Genomic DNA, 16,635 nt, shown 5'->3' on the forward strand with positions numbered 1-16,635 from the left:
GTGTTTCCACCTTTGACATTTCAATGAGTGGAATTCCACTAAAAAGGTTTTCAGTGGTTTTCTCTCTCTGCGTGTATGCCACATGCTAGCATCTGAGGCCCAGGGCCTGGTCTAGACTGTGGGATTTATCCTCCCAGCCAGAGCCAAGTGCCTCTGAGGCCCCTTGGAAAATAGTCAAAGATCAAAGTGGAGCCAGACTCATTATTACATACGGTGAGGTCACTTGTAAGTGTCCCTGTTTGTAAAGAAGTCACAACTCCGTGAAGGCTTTTCAGCCTTATGGCTCTGTTTAGTGTCTGTGGAGAGGGCAGTTCCAGCCCAGTCAGTACCAGATCGGCTCTAAGATGTGCCCTTTGGTCTGCTGTCACTCAGGCATGGGAGGGCGGGGCCTTTCGAGCTGTCCAATCAGAGGAGTCGCTGGTTACATGGGTTGTGGGCGACGGTGGGCGCCGCTAGAATGATGACATGGGCGGAGTGGAGCAGGCGCTTGGTGCAGCTCTGCCCCTCCTCGCTTGGGTCACACTGGTTTCTGCCATTAAAGGCTGTCAGTAGCTCCGTGGCATCCTGTGTCGCTGTGACTGGCACTTGCCGCGACGGTCTTGAGGTAGATAACCGGGAAGCCGAGAAACAGAAAAATGGTGAGCTGGGGGACCGGGTGTCAGGAGACGGGGGCGGAGGGACCTGTTGGGACTGACCGTGCCGGGACCTGGGCCATCCTGCGGTCAACTCTGAGTTTGCTGGGGGCGTGGCCCTTACTTTGAGGGCTTGGCCGGCAGTCAGGATCCCGGACGTCCATTCCGCTCACTGCATCTGCTCCAGATTGTATGGTGTCCACAGGGAAGGCCGTTGGGGAACAATCGTAGACTTGGTGACAGGGCGTCATGCATGGGCAGAGCTCTGGTATGAGGGGTCCCCAGTCCCTCCTTCTCCCTTCTCTCTTCTGAATGTTTGAGGAATGGGGTCACAAATCCCTGTACCCCACGTTAGCTCTTCCTAGGGCAGGCAATAAATGCCTAAATTTCCAGATCTTTCCCCACATTCCCAAATGCCATCTTCCCCTCTCCAGTTCATAGCTTCTTTGTTAACTGTTGCCCATGGTGAGTTTTAAAGTACACAGTATTTTAATTATCATTTCTCCACATGGATAGTCTTATTTGTTTATCTATTTACTCATTCATTCATTCATTTGCTTTTTAGGGCCACACCCATAGCATATGGAAGTTCCCAGGGTAGGGGTCAAATCCGAATTGCAGCTGCCAGCCTATGCCACAGCCACAGCCACAGCCACCGCCATCCCAGCCGCATGTGTGACCTATACCACAGCTCACAGCAACACTGGATCTTTAACCTACTGAGTGAGGCCGAGGGTGGAACCTGCATCCTTGTGGATAATAGTCAGGTTCATTGCTGCTGAGCCATAAGGGGAACTCCTGGATAGTTCTTTTTAAAAATTTTTTTTTCTTTCTTTCTAGGGCTGTACCTGCAGCATATGGAAGTTCCCAGGCTAGATGTTGAATGGGAGCTGCAGCTGCTGGCCTACACAACAGCTCATGGCAACACTGGATCTTTAACCCACTAAGTGAGGCCAGGGATGAAACTTGCATCCTCATGGATACTAGTCAGGTTTCTTTCTGCTGAGCCACAGTGGGAACTCCTTAAAGATTTATTTATTTATTTATTTATTTTAATGACAAAATCTTTTTTAATGACAATATTATACTGTTGATTACTATAGCTTTTTTTTTTTCACATCTGTAGTTGTATAATGATCATCACAATCCAATTTCACAGGATTTTCATCCCACAACCCAAGCACACCCCCCACCCAAAGATTTGTTTTTTTGCCTGTGGGTATTTTACATGAGAGGAAATCGGAGATTAACCACCTGGAACTATGTTGTTTGCTGTAGTGTCTGTCCTCAGAATCTCCCTGGGCACAGACATCCTATAGGAGTCCTTCAGTCAGAGGTTCCTTTGATACCTCTCCTGATGATCTGTCCTTTCCTCACAGTTATAGGTTGGTGCTGTCCTGCATGAATTTGCCAATTACTCACTTTTTTTTTTTTTTTTAAGGGCTGCACTTGTAGCATTTGGAGGTTCCCAGGCTAGGGGTTGAATCGGAGCTGTAGCCACTGGCCTACGCCAGAGCCACAGCAATGCTAGATTTGAACCCCGTCTGCAACCTACACCACTGCTCAAAGCAACACTGGATCCTTAACCCACTGAGCAAGGCCAGAGATCAAACCCAGAGCGTCATGGATACTAGTCGGGTTCCTTAACACTGAGCCATCATAGGAACTCCATTGTTTTTACCTCTTGATCTCCCTCACCTACTTCACTCATCTCTCACCCTCCTCCCCTCTGGCAACAACTAGTTCTTTGTATCTGAGTCTGTTTCTATTTTATTATGCTTGTTTTTTCAGATTCCACATGTAAGTGAAATAATATTTCTGAACAATTTCTTAGCATGGAAATAGTAATTAACTGACATTTATTTCCTGAAAGGAATAGATATTTGTGGGGCTTTTTTTGAAATAGAAAATTTCTATTTCTAACCAGTTTCTATTTTCTTTATAATTTTCTATTTTCTTTCATGATTTTTGTATAAACACTTGATTAAATGATTTTTCTGGATTGTTCAAACCTGGGTTTCTTTCTTTAAAGTATCAATGTGGTGGTCCAGAGCACCTAAATGGGAAGTTCAGTTTCTCTAAGCTAAGACCCCCTTAAGTCTGCAAAGGGAGGTACCTGAAGGCCCAGTTCTTCCTGGGGAGCCTCCTTCTGCAGGTGTCCTACCTGCTAATACCCACCGCAGAAGAACCCTTCATACTGAGAGAAGCTGTAAAGACCTGGAAAGCTAGGGACGCACGTGGGATGTGGGGTTGGGGTGGGGAGGTAAGGCCTTTTTGAAGCTTTAACTGTGCTTGTAGAGGTAGGCATCCATAGTGTGGGTGCACTCAGTAATTTGAGTCCTTTGAGAATGTCTTTGAAAGTCAGGAGTTCTGTCTTTTGGATAAAGAGTTTAAGAATTAGGGAGGGAGTTCCCGTTGTGGCGAAGTGGTTAACGAATCCGACTAGGAACCATGAGGTTGCGGGTTCCGTCCCTGCCCTTGCTCAGTGGGTTAATGATCCGGCGTTGCCGTGAGCTGTGGTGTAGGTTGCAGACGCGGCTCGGATCCTGCGTTGCTGTGGCCTCTGGCGTAGGCCGGTGGCTACAGCTCCGATTCAACCCCTAGCCTGGGAACCTCCATATGCCGCGGGAGCGGCCCAAGAAATAGCAGCAACAACAACAACAACAACAAAAGACAAAAAGACAAAAGACAAAAAAAAAAAAAAAGAAGTTTGTACCTTTAAAAAAAAAAAAAAAAAAAAAAAAAAAAAAAAAAAAGAATTAGGGAGATTGGGGAGTTCCCATCATGGCGCAGTGGTTAACGAATCCGACTAGGAACCTTGAGGTTGGGGGTTCGGTCCCTGCCCTTGCTCAGTGGGTTAATGATCCAGCATTGCCGTGAGCTGTGGTGTAGGTTGCAGACGCGGCTCGGATCCTGCGTTGCTGTGGCTCTGGCGTAGGCCAGCGGCCACAGCTCCGATTAGACCCCTAGCCTGGGAACCTCCATATGCCGTGGGAGCGACCCAAAGAAATAGCAAAAAGACCAAAAAAAAAAGAATTAGGGAGATTGGAGTTCCTCCTGTGGAGCAGTGGGTTAAGAATTAGACTCTAGCAGCCCGGGTCACTGTGGTGGCAAGGATTTGATCAACAGCCTGGTACAGTGGGTTAAAGGATCTGGTGTTTCTGCAGATGCAGTGTAGGTCACAGCTGTAGCTCAGATTCGATCCCTGGCCTGGGAACTTCCACATGCCATGGGTGTGGCCATTAAAAAAATAGAAGAATTAGGGAGCTCATTTTTTTCTTTTTTTTCATATTTTAGGTTTTTATTGTTTCTGTTATGGTTGATTTACATTGTTCTGTCAATTTCTGCTGTACAGCAAAGTGATGACCCAGTCATACATATATTCATATCTCTTTCTCTCTCTCTCTCTCTCTATATATATATATATATATATACATTCTTTATCTCACATTATTCTCCATCATGTTCCATCACAAGTGCCTAGATACAGTTCCCTGTGCTATACAGCAGGATCTCATTGCTTATCCACACCAAATGCAATAGTTTGCATCTACTAACCCCAAACTCCCAGTCCATCCCAACCCCTCCCCCTTCCCCTTGGCAACCACAAGTCTGCTCTCCAAGTCCATGAGTTTGTTTCTTTTCTGTAGAAAGGTACATTTGTGCCATTTATTAGATTCCAGATATAAATGATATCATATGATATTTGTCTTTCTCTTTCTAACTTACTTCACTTAGTATGAGAGTCTCTAGTTCCATCCATGTTGCTGCAAATGTCATTATTTTGTTCTTTTTATGGCTGAGTAGTAATCCATTGTGTATATATACCACATCTTCTTAATCCATTAATCTTTCGAGGGACATTTAGCTTGTTTCCATGTCTTGGCGATTGTGAATAGTGCTCAGTGGACATATGGGTGCATGTATCTTTTTCAAGGAAAGTTTTGTGTGGTTATATGCCTAGGAGTGGGATTGTTGGATCACATGGTAGTTCTATATTTACTTTTCTGGGGTGCCCTCCATACTGTTTTCCATAGTGGTTGTACCAATTTACATTCCCACCAAACAGTGTAGGAGGGTTCTTGTTTCTCCACATCCTCTCCAGCATTTGTTATCTGTAGACTTGTTAATGATGGCCATTCTGACCATTCTGACCAAGTGCAAAGTGGTACCTCATAGTAGTTTTGGTTTGCATTTCTCTGATAATTATAGATGTTGAGCATTTTTTCAAGAGTCCGTTGGCCATCTGTATATCTTTGGAGAAATGTCTAATCAGGTCTTCTGCCCATTTTTCAGTTGGGTTGTTGGTTTTCTTGTTGAGTTGTATAAGTTGTTTGCATATTTTAGAGATTAAGCTCTTGTCAGTTGCGTCATTTGAAACTATTTCTTCCCATTGTCTTTTTGTTTTTGTTTTTTTTATGATTTTCTTTGCTGTGCAAAAGCTTGTAGGTTTGATTAGGTCTCACTGGTTTATTTTTTTGTTTTTGTTTTTCTGTTGCCTTGGGAGACTGGCCTAAGAAAACATTTGTACAGTTGATGTCAGACAATGTTTTGCCAATGTCCTAGGAGTTTTATAGTGTCATGTCTTATGTTTTAGTCTTTAAGCCATTTTGAGTTTATTTTTGTGCATGGTGTGAGGGTGTGTTCTAGTTTCATTGATTTACATGCAGCTGTCCAGTTTTGCCAGCACCACTTGCTGAAGAGACTATCTTTTTCCCATTTTATATTCCTTTTTTTTTTTTTTTTTTTTTTTTGCTTTTTAGGGCTGCACCCGTGGCACATGGAGATTCTCAGGCTAGAACTCCAATCAGAGCTATAGTTGCCAGCCACAGCCACAGCAATATGGTATCTGAGCCTTGTCTGTGACCTACACCGCAGCTCACAGCAGCACTGGATCCTTAACCCCCTGAGCAAGGCCAGGGATTGAACCTGCGTCTTTATGGATGCCAGTCAGATTTGTTTCCACTGAGCCACGATGGGAGCTCCCCGTTTTATATTCTTGTCTCCTTTGTTGAAGGTAAATTGGCCCTAGGTGTCTGGGTTTATTTCTGAGTTATTTATTCTGCTCCATTGGTCTGTATGTCTGTTTTTGTGCCAGTACCACACTGTGTTGATTACTGTAGCTTTGTAATATTGCCTGAAGTCTGGGAGAGTTATGCCTCCTGCTTGGTTTTTTTTCCCCTCAGGATTGCTTTGGTGATTCTGGGTCTCTTATGGTTCCATATAAATTTTTGGATTGCTTGTTCTAGTTCTGTAAAACTAGAACAAGCTTTAATTTGCATTGAATCTGTAGATTGCTTTGGGTAGTGTGGCCATCTTAACAATGTTGATTCTTCCAATCCAGGAGCATGGAATATCTTTCCATTTCTTTGAATCCTCTTTAATTTCCTTAATTAATGTTTTATAGTTCTCAGAATATAAGTCTTTCACCTCCTTGGTCAGGTTTATTCATAGGTATTTAATTTCAGGGGTGCAACTTTAAAAGGTATTATATTTTTATATTCCTTTTCTAATACTTCATTGTTAGTATACAGAAATGCAATTGATTTCTGAATGTTAATCTTGTATCCTCCTACTTTCCTGAATTTGTTGATCAGTTTGAGTAGTTTTTGTGTGGAGTCTTAGGCTTTTCAATGTAGAGTATAATGTCATCTTCACAGAGTGACAATTTTACCTCTTCTCTTCCAATTTGGATACCTTTTATTTCTTTCTTTTTTTTTTTTTTTTTTGTAAGACTGTTGTGACTAGAACTTCCAATACTATGTTGAATAAATGTGGTGAGAGTGGGCATCCTTGTCTTGTTCCAAATTTTGGCAGGAAGGCTTTTAGCTTTTCTCCCTTGAGTATTACATTGGTTGTGAGTTTGTCATAAATGGCTTTTATTATGTTAAGGTATGTTCCCTCTATACCCACGTTCATAAGAGTTTTTATCATGAATGGATGTTGGACTTCGTCAAATGGTTTTTCTGCAGAGAGCTGATTTGAATCACAACCTTAAATTGGATCTGGCCAGGAGTTTTCTCACTTGGGAGAAGTGAAGACTTAGAGAGGGATTATTATTATCATGCCCTGACAAGAGGATATGTGGAGTTCCCAGAGTTCATTCCTGTGGCTGCTCAGGTGTCCCCTAACCCTCCATTACAAGGGAGACCCTAGGGATTGTAGCCCTTAAGGAGGAAACTGGTTTGCAGGCTTAGGCATCTGGATTTTGTTCTGAACTGTAGGAAAACAGACTGCTTAGCTTACCTGATTCAGATATTTGCATTTTTCCTTGTTCAAATATTTGCATTTTTCTTTGTATACTTTGACATGTTGAATATTGCAGCCCTTAACTTTGTTTTCCCTTGCCAATTTGTGATATTATTTTCCACAAATGCATAAGACTTTTCTTTGTGGGGCTTCGAAAATGTAAGTTGATTGAGAGATACAGTGGAGGTAAGGCAGGAAATTCTGGCAGGAACAGAATATTTGTTCCTTTTAAGCAAGAAATTCTCAAGATGAGAGTATATGAGTTCTCAGGTGGATTTTACTTTTTTTTTTTTTCTTTCTAGGGTGGCACCAGAGGCATATGGAAGTTCCCAGGCTAGGGGTTGAATTGGAGCTACAGCTGCTGGCCTACACCACAGCCATAGCAACACAGGATCCGAGGCACGTCTGTGACCTACACAACAGCTCACAGCAACGCTGGATCCTTAACCCACTGAGCAAGGCCAGGGATCGAACCTGCATCCTTGGATACTAGGCAGTTACTGCTAGTCAGTTACTGCTGAGCCACAACGGGAACTCCAGATTTTACATTTTTTAAGGTCAGTTTTTGTATGTGCATGACCCTAGAGAGCTTTGAAATTTTAAATTCTATAATATTGCTGAGGCACATGAGTTCCTATTTTAATAGCTATGAGAAAAACTACCTAAAACTTACGTAAGTCTTAAGAAATCTGATGCATTTAATGGATTGCTCCCAAATCCTCAGTGCATTATGTTACTCATTCCTGAATAATCCCCAAGGGTAAGATATAAGGGGGAAGCTATAATACCTCTTTTAAAAATTAAAAAAAATTATAGTTGATTTACAGTGTTGTGCCAATTTCTTCTGTACAGCAAAGCAACCTGGTCACATATATACATACATTCCTTTTCTTATATTATTTCCATCATGGTCTGTCCCAAGAGATTGGATATAGTTCCCTGTGCTATACAACAGGACCTCATTGCTTATCTACTCTAAATGTAATAGTTTGTATAATACTTCTTATGGTGTACAGTATTTTAAATTGTAGTTCATAATGCCTCTTAGAGATTTGAAATTTTTGTATGGTTAAAATTTTTATAAGCATCAGTGTCTAAAGGATTAAATTCTAGAATAGTGTCCTTGTAGAAAAGTAAAAATTAAATAAATTAAAAAAAATTGGAGTTCCTGTCATGGCTCAGCGGAAATGAACCTGACTAATATCCATGAAGACACAAGTTCGATCCCTGGCCTAGCTCAGTGGGTTAAGGATCCAACATTGCCGTGAGCTGTGGTTAGGTCACAGACGCGGCTTGGCTCCCGTTTTGCTATGGCTGTGGCGTAGGCCAGCAGCTGTAGCTCTGATTCAGTCCCTAGCCTGGGAACTTCCATATACTTCGGGTGCAGCCCTAAAAAGACAAAAAAAAAAAAAAAAATTTTTGGCCACACCCTCAGCATATGGAAGTTTCCAGGCCAGGGATTGAATCCTAGCCACAGCTGTGACCTATGCCTTATCTTTAACCTGCTGAATCATGGGGGAACTCCTGCAGTCTCCTGTACCACAGTAGGAACTCCAAAAATTAAATTTTAAAAAGCAAAAGCAAGTTAATAAAAAATAAAGTCAGAGTTCCCTGGTGACTCTGCAGGTTGAGGATCTGGTGTTGTCACTGCTCTGGCTCAGGTCGATGTTATGGCACAGGTTCAGTCCCTTGCCTGGGAACTTCCATAGGCTGTGGGCATGGCCAAAAAATAAATTTATTTAAAAAATAAAAAATAATTTAAGAATTTATTTATTTATTTATTATTCAAATTTTTTTTTTGTCAATTGCCAGCCTACACCAGGGCCATAGCAACACCAGATCCAAGCCATGTCTGCGACTTAAACCACAACTCACAGCAACACTGGATCCTTAACCCACTGAGCAAGGCCAGGGATCGAACCCAAAACCTCATAGTTTCTAGTTGGATTCGTTTCCACTGCGCCACTACAGGAACTCCTAAAAATGAATTTAAATAGATGAATTTGGTTCATATAAATTACTCTGCCTATTTTAAATAATCATATGACAGCAAAATTCTGTAAGATAAGAAGGTCTAAATTAGATTCCATGCCTGACCATTTTGTTCCCCTCTGGTGCTCTTGCTTTAGCCACCCCAAAAGCCAGTGGGGCCATCATTTCTTGAATATCTGGTATTTCTTTATCTAAAAAAGCAGTTGTGAATGCATATTTTTCTTACTTTTGTCCTTGGAATGAGCCCCCACTTTTTGGTATTTGACTGCTCTCAGCTTAAGCCTCATCCCTCCCTCCTCCCCTGTGCCTCCATCTGGACCAGCAGATGAGAAAATCTGGGTGTTCTCCCCTCTAGAGATGGTAACAGATTCAAGTCACATGAATCCCTGCCCTTGGGCAGGATTTCTTGCCCCAACCCCAACCCCCAACCCCAGTGAGCACATAGGCCAGGCTCCTTTCCTTGCTTTCTGAAGTCCTTTTGGAGCTGCTTGAGAGGTCTGCCCTGCCCTCCTCTGAAACTTCAATTGTGTGATTCATAAGCCTTCTCCTACCCTCTCCCTCTGTGTGTGTGTGTATTTATGCCCCACTGGTGTCACTCAACATGGGAACCACACCTCTGCAGGTGACCATAATAATTGACACCGTGAGCAGCATGTCCAGACATGACCACCACCCGTGGGTCTGTCTTCTGTTTGGACTTGCTCAACTGCCCCGGGCACTCTTGCTGTGAGCCATGCTGCCCTCTGTTGCCTTGTTGACACCACCAAGCCTCAGTTCTAAGTTAAATGGACCAGAGCTGACACTGGAGAATTCCTAGGCTTTTGGGAGCAGGAGTATAGGATTGGGGTCGTCCTTAAATCTTAAATTAGTTTCTTTGCCCAGATTTATCTGTGTGTTAGAGTGAATCTGCCAGAGGATGGGTTGGCCCCAACCCCATCATTGTATCACTGATGAGAGAGGGAAATTACAGCCTGTGCAAGAGATGAGCCCATTGGATGGTTCTTCCTGAAAGAACAATTATTTAAACAAAGAAAGAGGGAAAACATGGGGGGAAAAGCAGCCATTAGATGGTGGGCTGAATCCACATTCCTAATACTAGAGGACTTCCAGGACCCATTAGTACTTCTTGCTGCTTCCTCTGTTGTAGCAAAGATCTCAATCATAGGGGTTATAGGGAACAACAACCATGGCCTCACTGTGGCACAGCAAAGGGTTTCAAATCCTACAGAAGCCCACAATCCTTACACTTTATACTAAGCAAAATGCAACTGATACATTTTAAATATCTTATTGGCTTTATTCAGTGATTCTTACATCAGTCACCATCTCATCTAGCAGATGGAAAGGAGCTTCGAAGAGCTGCACAAAGTGGAAGGCTTACATAGGCAGAGGTGGTTGGAGACAAGGAACTTTAATACTAGCAGAAAGTGGATTGGTCTCGAAAGGTCACTTCCTTTCCGGGGATGGTAGTGGTTTGTGTGGTTGGTTACTTAACTAGTGCTGACTGGGTAATTCCTGATTGATGGTTTAAGATTCTACTTCTTGGATAACTGGACGTTTCCATCGTGGCTCAGTGGAAACGAATCTGACTAGCATCCATGAGGATGTGGGTTCCATCCCTAGCCTCACTCAGTGGGTTAAGGATCTGGCTTTGACATGAGCTATGTTGTAGGTCACAGACGCAGCTTGGATCCTGTGTTGTAGGCTGGCAGCTGTAGCTCCAATTCATTCCCTAGCCTGGGAACCTCCATATGCCAAGCATGCAACCCTAAAAGGACAAAAAAAAAAAAAAAAAGAGAGAGATTCCACTTCTTAGATAACTGAAACTGAAATTAAGTATTAAGTCTTGGTTTGGTGACATGCTGCTTTGTATAAGTAATCGTGTTTTGAGCCTGTTGTCTTGTTTTTTTGTTTTGTTTATATATATGTGTCATGTGTGTGTGCGTGGGTTTTTGTTTTTTATTTTATTTTATTTTATTTTTTTTTTGCCGCATCTGAGGCATGAGGAGGATCTTGGGCCAGGGTTTGAACGCATGCCACAGCATCGACTGAAGCCACTGCAGTGACAAGGCCAGATTCTCAACCTGCTGTGCCACAGGGAACTCCTTTGTTGTCTTATTTTTTTTTTAACATTTAAAAGGTAGCAGTTATGGAGTTCCCGTTGTGGCGCAGCGGTTAACAAATCCGACTAGGAACCATGAGGTTGCGGGTTTGATCCCTGCCCCTGCTCAGTGGGTTAACGATCCGGCATTGCCGTGAGCTGTGGTGTAGGTTGCAGACGCGGCTCGGATCCCGCGTTGCTGTGGCTCTGGCGTAGGCCAGTGGCTACAGCTCCGATTCAACCCCTAGCCTGGGAAGCTCCATATGCCATGGGAGTGGCCCCCAAAAATAGCAAAAAGACAAAAATAAAATAAAATAAAATAAAATAAAATAAAATAAAATAAAAGGTAGCAGTTGTCATGGGGGAGGCCCTTAACCATGATGGCACCTTTTGGTGGCTCTCTAGATGAAAAAGTTTATGGATACCAGAGTAGAGAGGAAACGCCTACCCTGGGAATATATCTAATGACCAGAAAAACAAAACAGGGAAAGATAAGAGGAAGAGAACAAAGAAAAAAAAAAAAATATAGAAGCAAAGGTCTACAGTTTAACTCAGTTCGTAATTCAAAATATTCTAAAAGAACTTATACAACAAAAAGAATAAAAGAAGAGACCAAGTAAAAAAAAAAAATTAGGGAGTTCCTGTCATGGTGCAGTGGTTAACCAATCCGACTAGGAACCATGAGGTTGTGGGTTCGGTCCCTGCCCTTGCTCGGTGGGTTAAGGATCCAGCGTTGCCGTGAGCTGTGGTGTAGGTTGCAGACTCGGCTCGGATTCCGCGTTGCTGCGGCTCTGGCATAGGCCGGTGGCTACAGCTCTGATTGGACCCCTAGCCTGGGAACCTCCATATGCTGCGGGAGTGGCCCAAGAAATAGCAAAAAGACAAAAAAAAAAAAATTAAAGATATGAAAGGACACTGTTCTGCTTTGGGGCCTCTATAGCATAGGTTCTGAAATAATTTTCCTATTTGCAGTAATGCACTCATTCACAAACTCTCAGGCAGATAATCTGTATTAGGGCTCTAATGAGAGATACCTTGGAATACCACAAAATTTAAGCAAAATATTCTGAATAATCTCAGGGGAGTTGTTAAATCATAGAGAGGACAAATGGATATGTTTGACCTTAACCATGAGAACTAAATTCCTCTTGATCATAGCACCCATTGTCTTTATCATCCCACACTGAGCAGAGAAGTCCAAACCATTGAGTTAAAAATGAAATTTTAATTTAGTCTTTGACACTTTCAAATTATATAGGGAAAATGGAACACCACCGGCTTTACCCACCAGTTAAATTACTTAATCTGGCTCAATATAAACTAAACCTTAGATTGGTCCTTGAAGGATTGAGAACTACTATATAACACCTATTTAATGAAGAAGTGATTATCTCCTCTGTTTGTCCTTTTAACAGCCTCATTTAACCTGTTCTTAAACCTGGAAAGGGTGAATGACACTTCACACTGGATTACTGTAACTATGAGGCTTTGGATGCACCAAAAAAATCCCTTTTCCCAGTCCCCACATTATGGAAAATTTCGACTCCATCCATTCAGTAACAGGCGCAGATGTTCTGCTCTCACAGATTTGGCTAAGTCTGTTCTGTTCAGTGTTTGTTTCAACAGCCTCTTGGCCATAGTTGGCCTTTACTTCTGAAGGGGCATGATACACCTTTAACTGGTTATCCTCAGGGAACCTCAACGCTATTGTAAACACACACAGTGTCTGCAGGCAGGGTCTAAACTGTAGCCTCCTTCCTCCAGAAGCACAGGTATGACATTACACCAATGACATTGTTTTCTGAGGACATCAGACCATAAAAAGGTTGACACAAACAGCTCCTAAAGATTAAAAAGGCAATTGCACACATACGATATTGAGGTTCCAGGTAATTTGCTTAAATTCCTAAAAATTATTTGGTAATCTGGGGCCTGCTCCCTCCCTGATGCAGTGAAGAAATAAGTGTTGCCCCTCTCAGCACCCACAACCTTGCCTGGATTCTTCTGGTGTTCTGGAAGCATCTTATTCCTTGTTTACAAATTTTACTTGAGCCCATTTATTCTATTATTTGCAAATGGGTCCACCTTGAATATTCCCCCTGCAAAAAAAACGAAAAAGGCTCTGGACTTGGGTCAGAATGCCAGATGACAGGCACTTCCTTTAGTGCTGTCAGATATTGATTCCCAAAAGAGGCTTCAGTGACCTCCTCTTGTGCCTCTGGAGTTACCCATTGTGCCCTTAATTGTTCATTGGCTTTTGACTCCTTCCCTAGGCCCCAGTCTGTTTGCCATTTGAGCGGCAATACCCCTTCTTACAGAGCTATGCTAAAAATAGGCCTGAGCATGTCACCCCTCATCCAGCCTCCCATCATGACTTGGGGTCTGTAACCAGCACCCCAAGAGCTCAGCTCAGCTACAGAGCGCCCCCCCCCCCCCACTGAGTCAAGATAACCTGCCTGCAGGAGGGGTGGCTTCCTGTCTCTGCAGTCCTTGACAGGTGCTATGGTACTGAAGGAGGTCACCCCCTTCCCAGACCCCCAGGCTCCCTGAGGGCTCCTTAGGTTCCCTGAGTGAGAAGCAGTGGGATGCATAGACTTCAGGACAGCGTGGTCACATTCACACATGATCCAGCTCAGGCAGAGTGGCTGCTTTCCATCTCTTCATTGGACATCCTGATGAAGGAAGGGACTCAAGGGTCCACAGCTGACCAAACACCAGGCTGTCGTCTTAGCACTGACCAGCAATTGGCTTCGTCAGCATATGTTTACAAACCCCTGGATGGTTGTCTTAAGAGCTGCCACTTTGTAGTAAAAGAATCCTGTGAATCTCTTGCCTAACAGATACCGCCATGTAAATCAAGGTAACGCTTGTCTGTATATGTACTGAGGCCACAGCAGGAGGCCTTGCCAGGCTGCTCTTATCCACTTCAGCACACCAGACTCTGGATAATGACCAAGGCACTCATTCCACTTCTCAGATGATGCAGTCCTGGGCTGTGGAACATGGCGTTCAGTGTAGTTTCACCCTCTCTCGGGTGCGGGCCTCTTGAGAGCTCAAAAATGGCTCGTTGAAGTAACTTCAGATCAGTTGAGTGAAAAATGGCCTTTTTTAGTCATCTGGGATGAATGTTAATGCATTTGTCTTTATCATTTTTTTCCAAATAGATTTTTCTTTACTTTTTTTTTTTTTTTTTTTTTTTCTGTCTTCCTAGGGCCACACCCGCAGCATACGGAAGTTCCCTGGCTAGGGGTTGAATCAGAGCTGTATCTGCCAGCCTACCCCACACCGTAGCAGCACAGGATCTGAGCCTCGTCTGCAACCTTCACCACAACTCATGGCAATGCCAAATCCCCGACCCACTGGGAGAGGCCAGGGATTGAACCCACATCCTCATGGATACTAGTCGGATTCGTTTCCACTGTGCCATGACAGGAACTCCCCACATAGACTTCTTTACAGCAGTTTTAGGTTAATAGAAAACTTGATCAGAAAGTACAGAGAGTTCCCACATAACCCCTGTGCCGCCATGTAGTTTTCCCTGTTTTTAATATTTTGTATTACTATGGTATATTTGTTACATTCAGTGAACCAATATTGATGCATAAAAATGTACATCTAAGATTGCATTAGTCGTGTTATACAGCCTCTGGGCTTTGACATCATGGAATGACATGTGCCCATCATTTCTGTGTCATGTACTTTCACTGCTCCAAAAATCTTTTGGGCACCACCTCTTTATTCCTTCTTCCCGCCCCAAATCACCAGCAACCAAAGATCTTTCACTTTGTCATAGTTTTGTCCTTTTTAGAACTATGGGATCACTTAGCAATCTTATTTTAAGGTATTTACAAGTCTTTTGGGCTTGATACCTCATCCTTTTCCTTTTTATTTAAATTAGTGTTGATTTACAATGTGCCAATTTCTGCTGTACAGCAAGGTGACCCAATTATTCATATGTATACATTCTTTATATATATTTTCCATCATGTTCTATCCCAGGAGATTGGATATAGTTCCCTGTGCCATGCAGTTGGATCTTATTGTTTATCCATTCTAAATGTAATAGTTTGCATCTACTAACCCCAAACTCCCCGTCTATCCCTCTCCCTCCCACTCCCTCTTGGCAATCACGAGTCTTTTCTCTGTATCTCTGAGTCTGTTTCTGTTTTGTAGATAGGCTCATTTGTGCCATATTTTAGATTCCACATATAAGGATATCATATGGTATTTGTCTTTCTCTTTCTGACTTACTTCACTCAGTCTGAGAGTGTCTAGGTCCATCTACATTGCTGGTAATGGCATTATTTCATTCTTTTTATGGCTAATATTCCATTGTATTTATGGACTACATTTTTATCCATTTGTCTGTCGATGGACATTTAGGTTGTTTCCATGTCTTGGCTATTGTGAATAGTGCTGCTAGGAACATAGGGGTGCATGTATCTTTTTGAATTATAATTTTGTCCAGATATATGCCCAGGAGTGGGATTGTTGAATTATATGGTATTCTATTAGTTTTCTGAGGAACCACCATATTGTTTTCCATAGTGGTTGATTTACATTCCTACCAACAGTGTAGGAAGTTTCCCTTTTCTCTACACTGTCCCCAGCATTTGCTATTTATAGACTTTTTGGTTGATGGCCATTCTGACTGGTATGAGGTGGACCTCACTGTAGTTTTGATTTGCATTTCTCTAGTAATGAGTGATATTGAGCATCTTTTCATATGCCTCGTGACCATCTTTATGTCTTCTTGGAGAAATGTCTATTTAGGTCTTCTGCCCATTTTTCAATTGGGTTGTTTTTTGTTGTTGTTGAGTTGTATGAGTTTGTGTATTTTAGAGATTAAGCCCTGTCAGCTGTGTCATTTGCAACTATTCTGTTCTGTAGGTTGTCTTTTTTTTTATGATTTCCTTTGCTGTGCAAAAGCTTATAGGTTTGATTTAGATCTCATTTGTTTATTTTTGTTTTTATTTCTATTGACTTGAGAGACTGACCTAATAAAACTTTTGTATGATATATGTCAGAGAATGTTTTGCCTGTGTTGTCTTCTAGGAGTTTTATGGTGTCATGTCTTATGTTTAAGTCTTTAAGCCATTTTGAGGGTTTTTTTTTGTTTGTTTTTTGGCTTTTGGCTTTTGTCCTTTTTAGGGCTGCACCCGCAGCATATGGAGGTTCCCAGGCTAGGGGTCTCATCGGAGCTGTAGCTGCTGGCCTACACCAGAGCCACAGCAATGAGGGATCTGAGCCGAGTCTGCAACCTACACCACAGCTTGCAGCAACGCCAGATCCTTAACCCACTGAGCGAGGCCAGGGATTGAACTCGAAACCTCATGGTTCCTAGTCAGATTCGTTTCTGCTGTGCCACGACGGGAACTCCTTGAGTTTATTTTTGTGCATGGTGTGAGAGTGTGTTCTAATTTCATTGATTTACATGAAGCTATCCAACTTTCCCAGCACCAGTTGCTTAAGAGCCTTTTTTCCCACCTTATATTCCTGCCTCCTTTGTCGAAGATAAATTGATCATAGGTGTCTGGGGTTTTTTTTGGACTCTCTATTCTGTTCCATTGATCCATATGTCTGTTTTTGTACCTCGTATTCTTTTATTATTGAATAATATATCATTGAATGGATGTTCCCGTGATTATTTTTTCTGTTGCT

General features: G+C 42.6%; 1 protein-coding gene across 3 annotated transcripts in view; it reads left to right on the top strand.

Moving 5' to 3' along the window:
- Positions 1-519: 519 nt before the first annotated feature.
- LOC100518295 (zinc finger protein 791-like) overlaps positions 520-16,635 on the top strand; it is a 32,202-nt gene continuing 16,086 nt past the window's right edge. For all 3 annotated transcript variants that reach the window (XM_085012784.1, XM_085012785.1, XM_085012782.1), the window contains exon 1: positions 520-638. In XM_085012784.1, the coding sequence (XP_084868910.1) occupies positions 636-638 (3 nt within the window). In that variant the 5' untranslated portion in view covers positions 520-635. The remainder of the gene's footprint in view (positions 639-16,635) is intronic.

The sequence above is a fragment of the Sus scrofa genome, chromosome 2 (assembly GCF_054392235.1).
Source record: "Sus scrofa isolate SSC_HxYL_T2T_F1_AM1 chromosome 2, Sscrofa_HxYL_maternal_Yorkshire_Landrace_v2.0, whole genome shotgun sequence".
NCBI lineage: Eukaryota > Metazoa > Chordata > Mammalia > Artiodactyla > Suidae > Sus > Sus scrofa.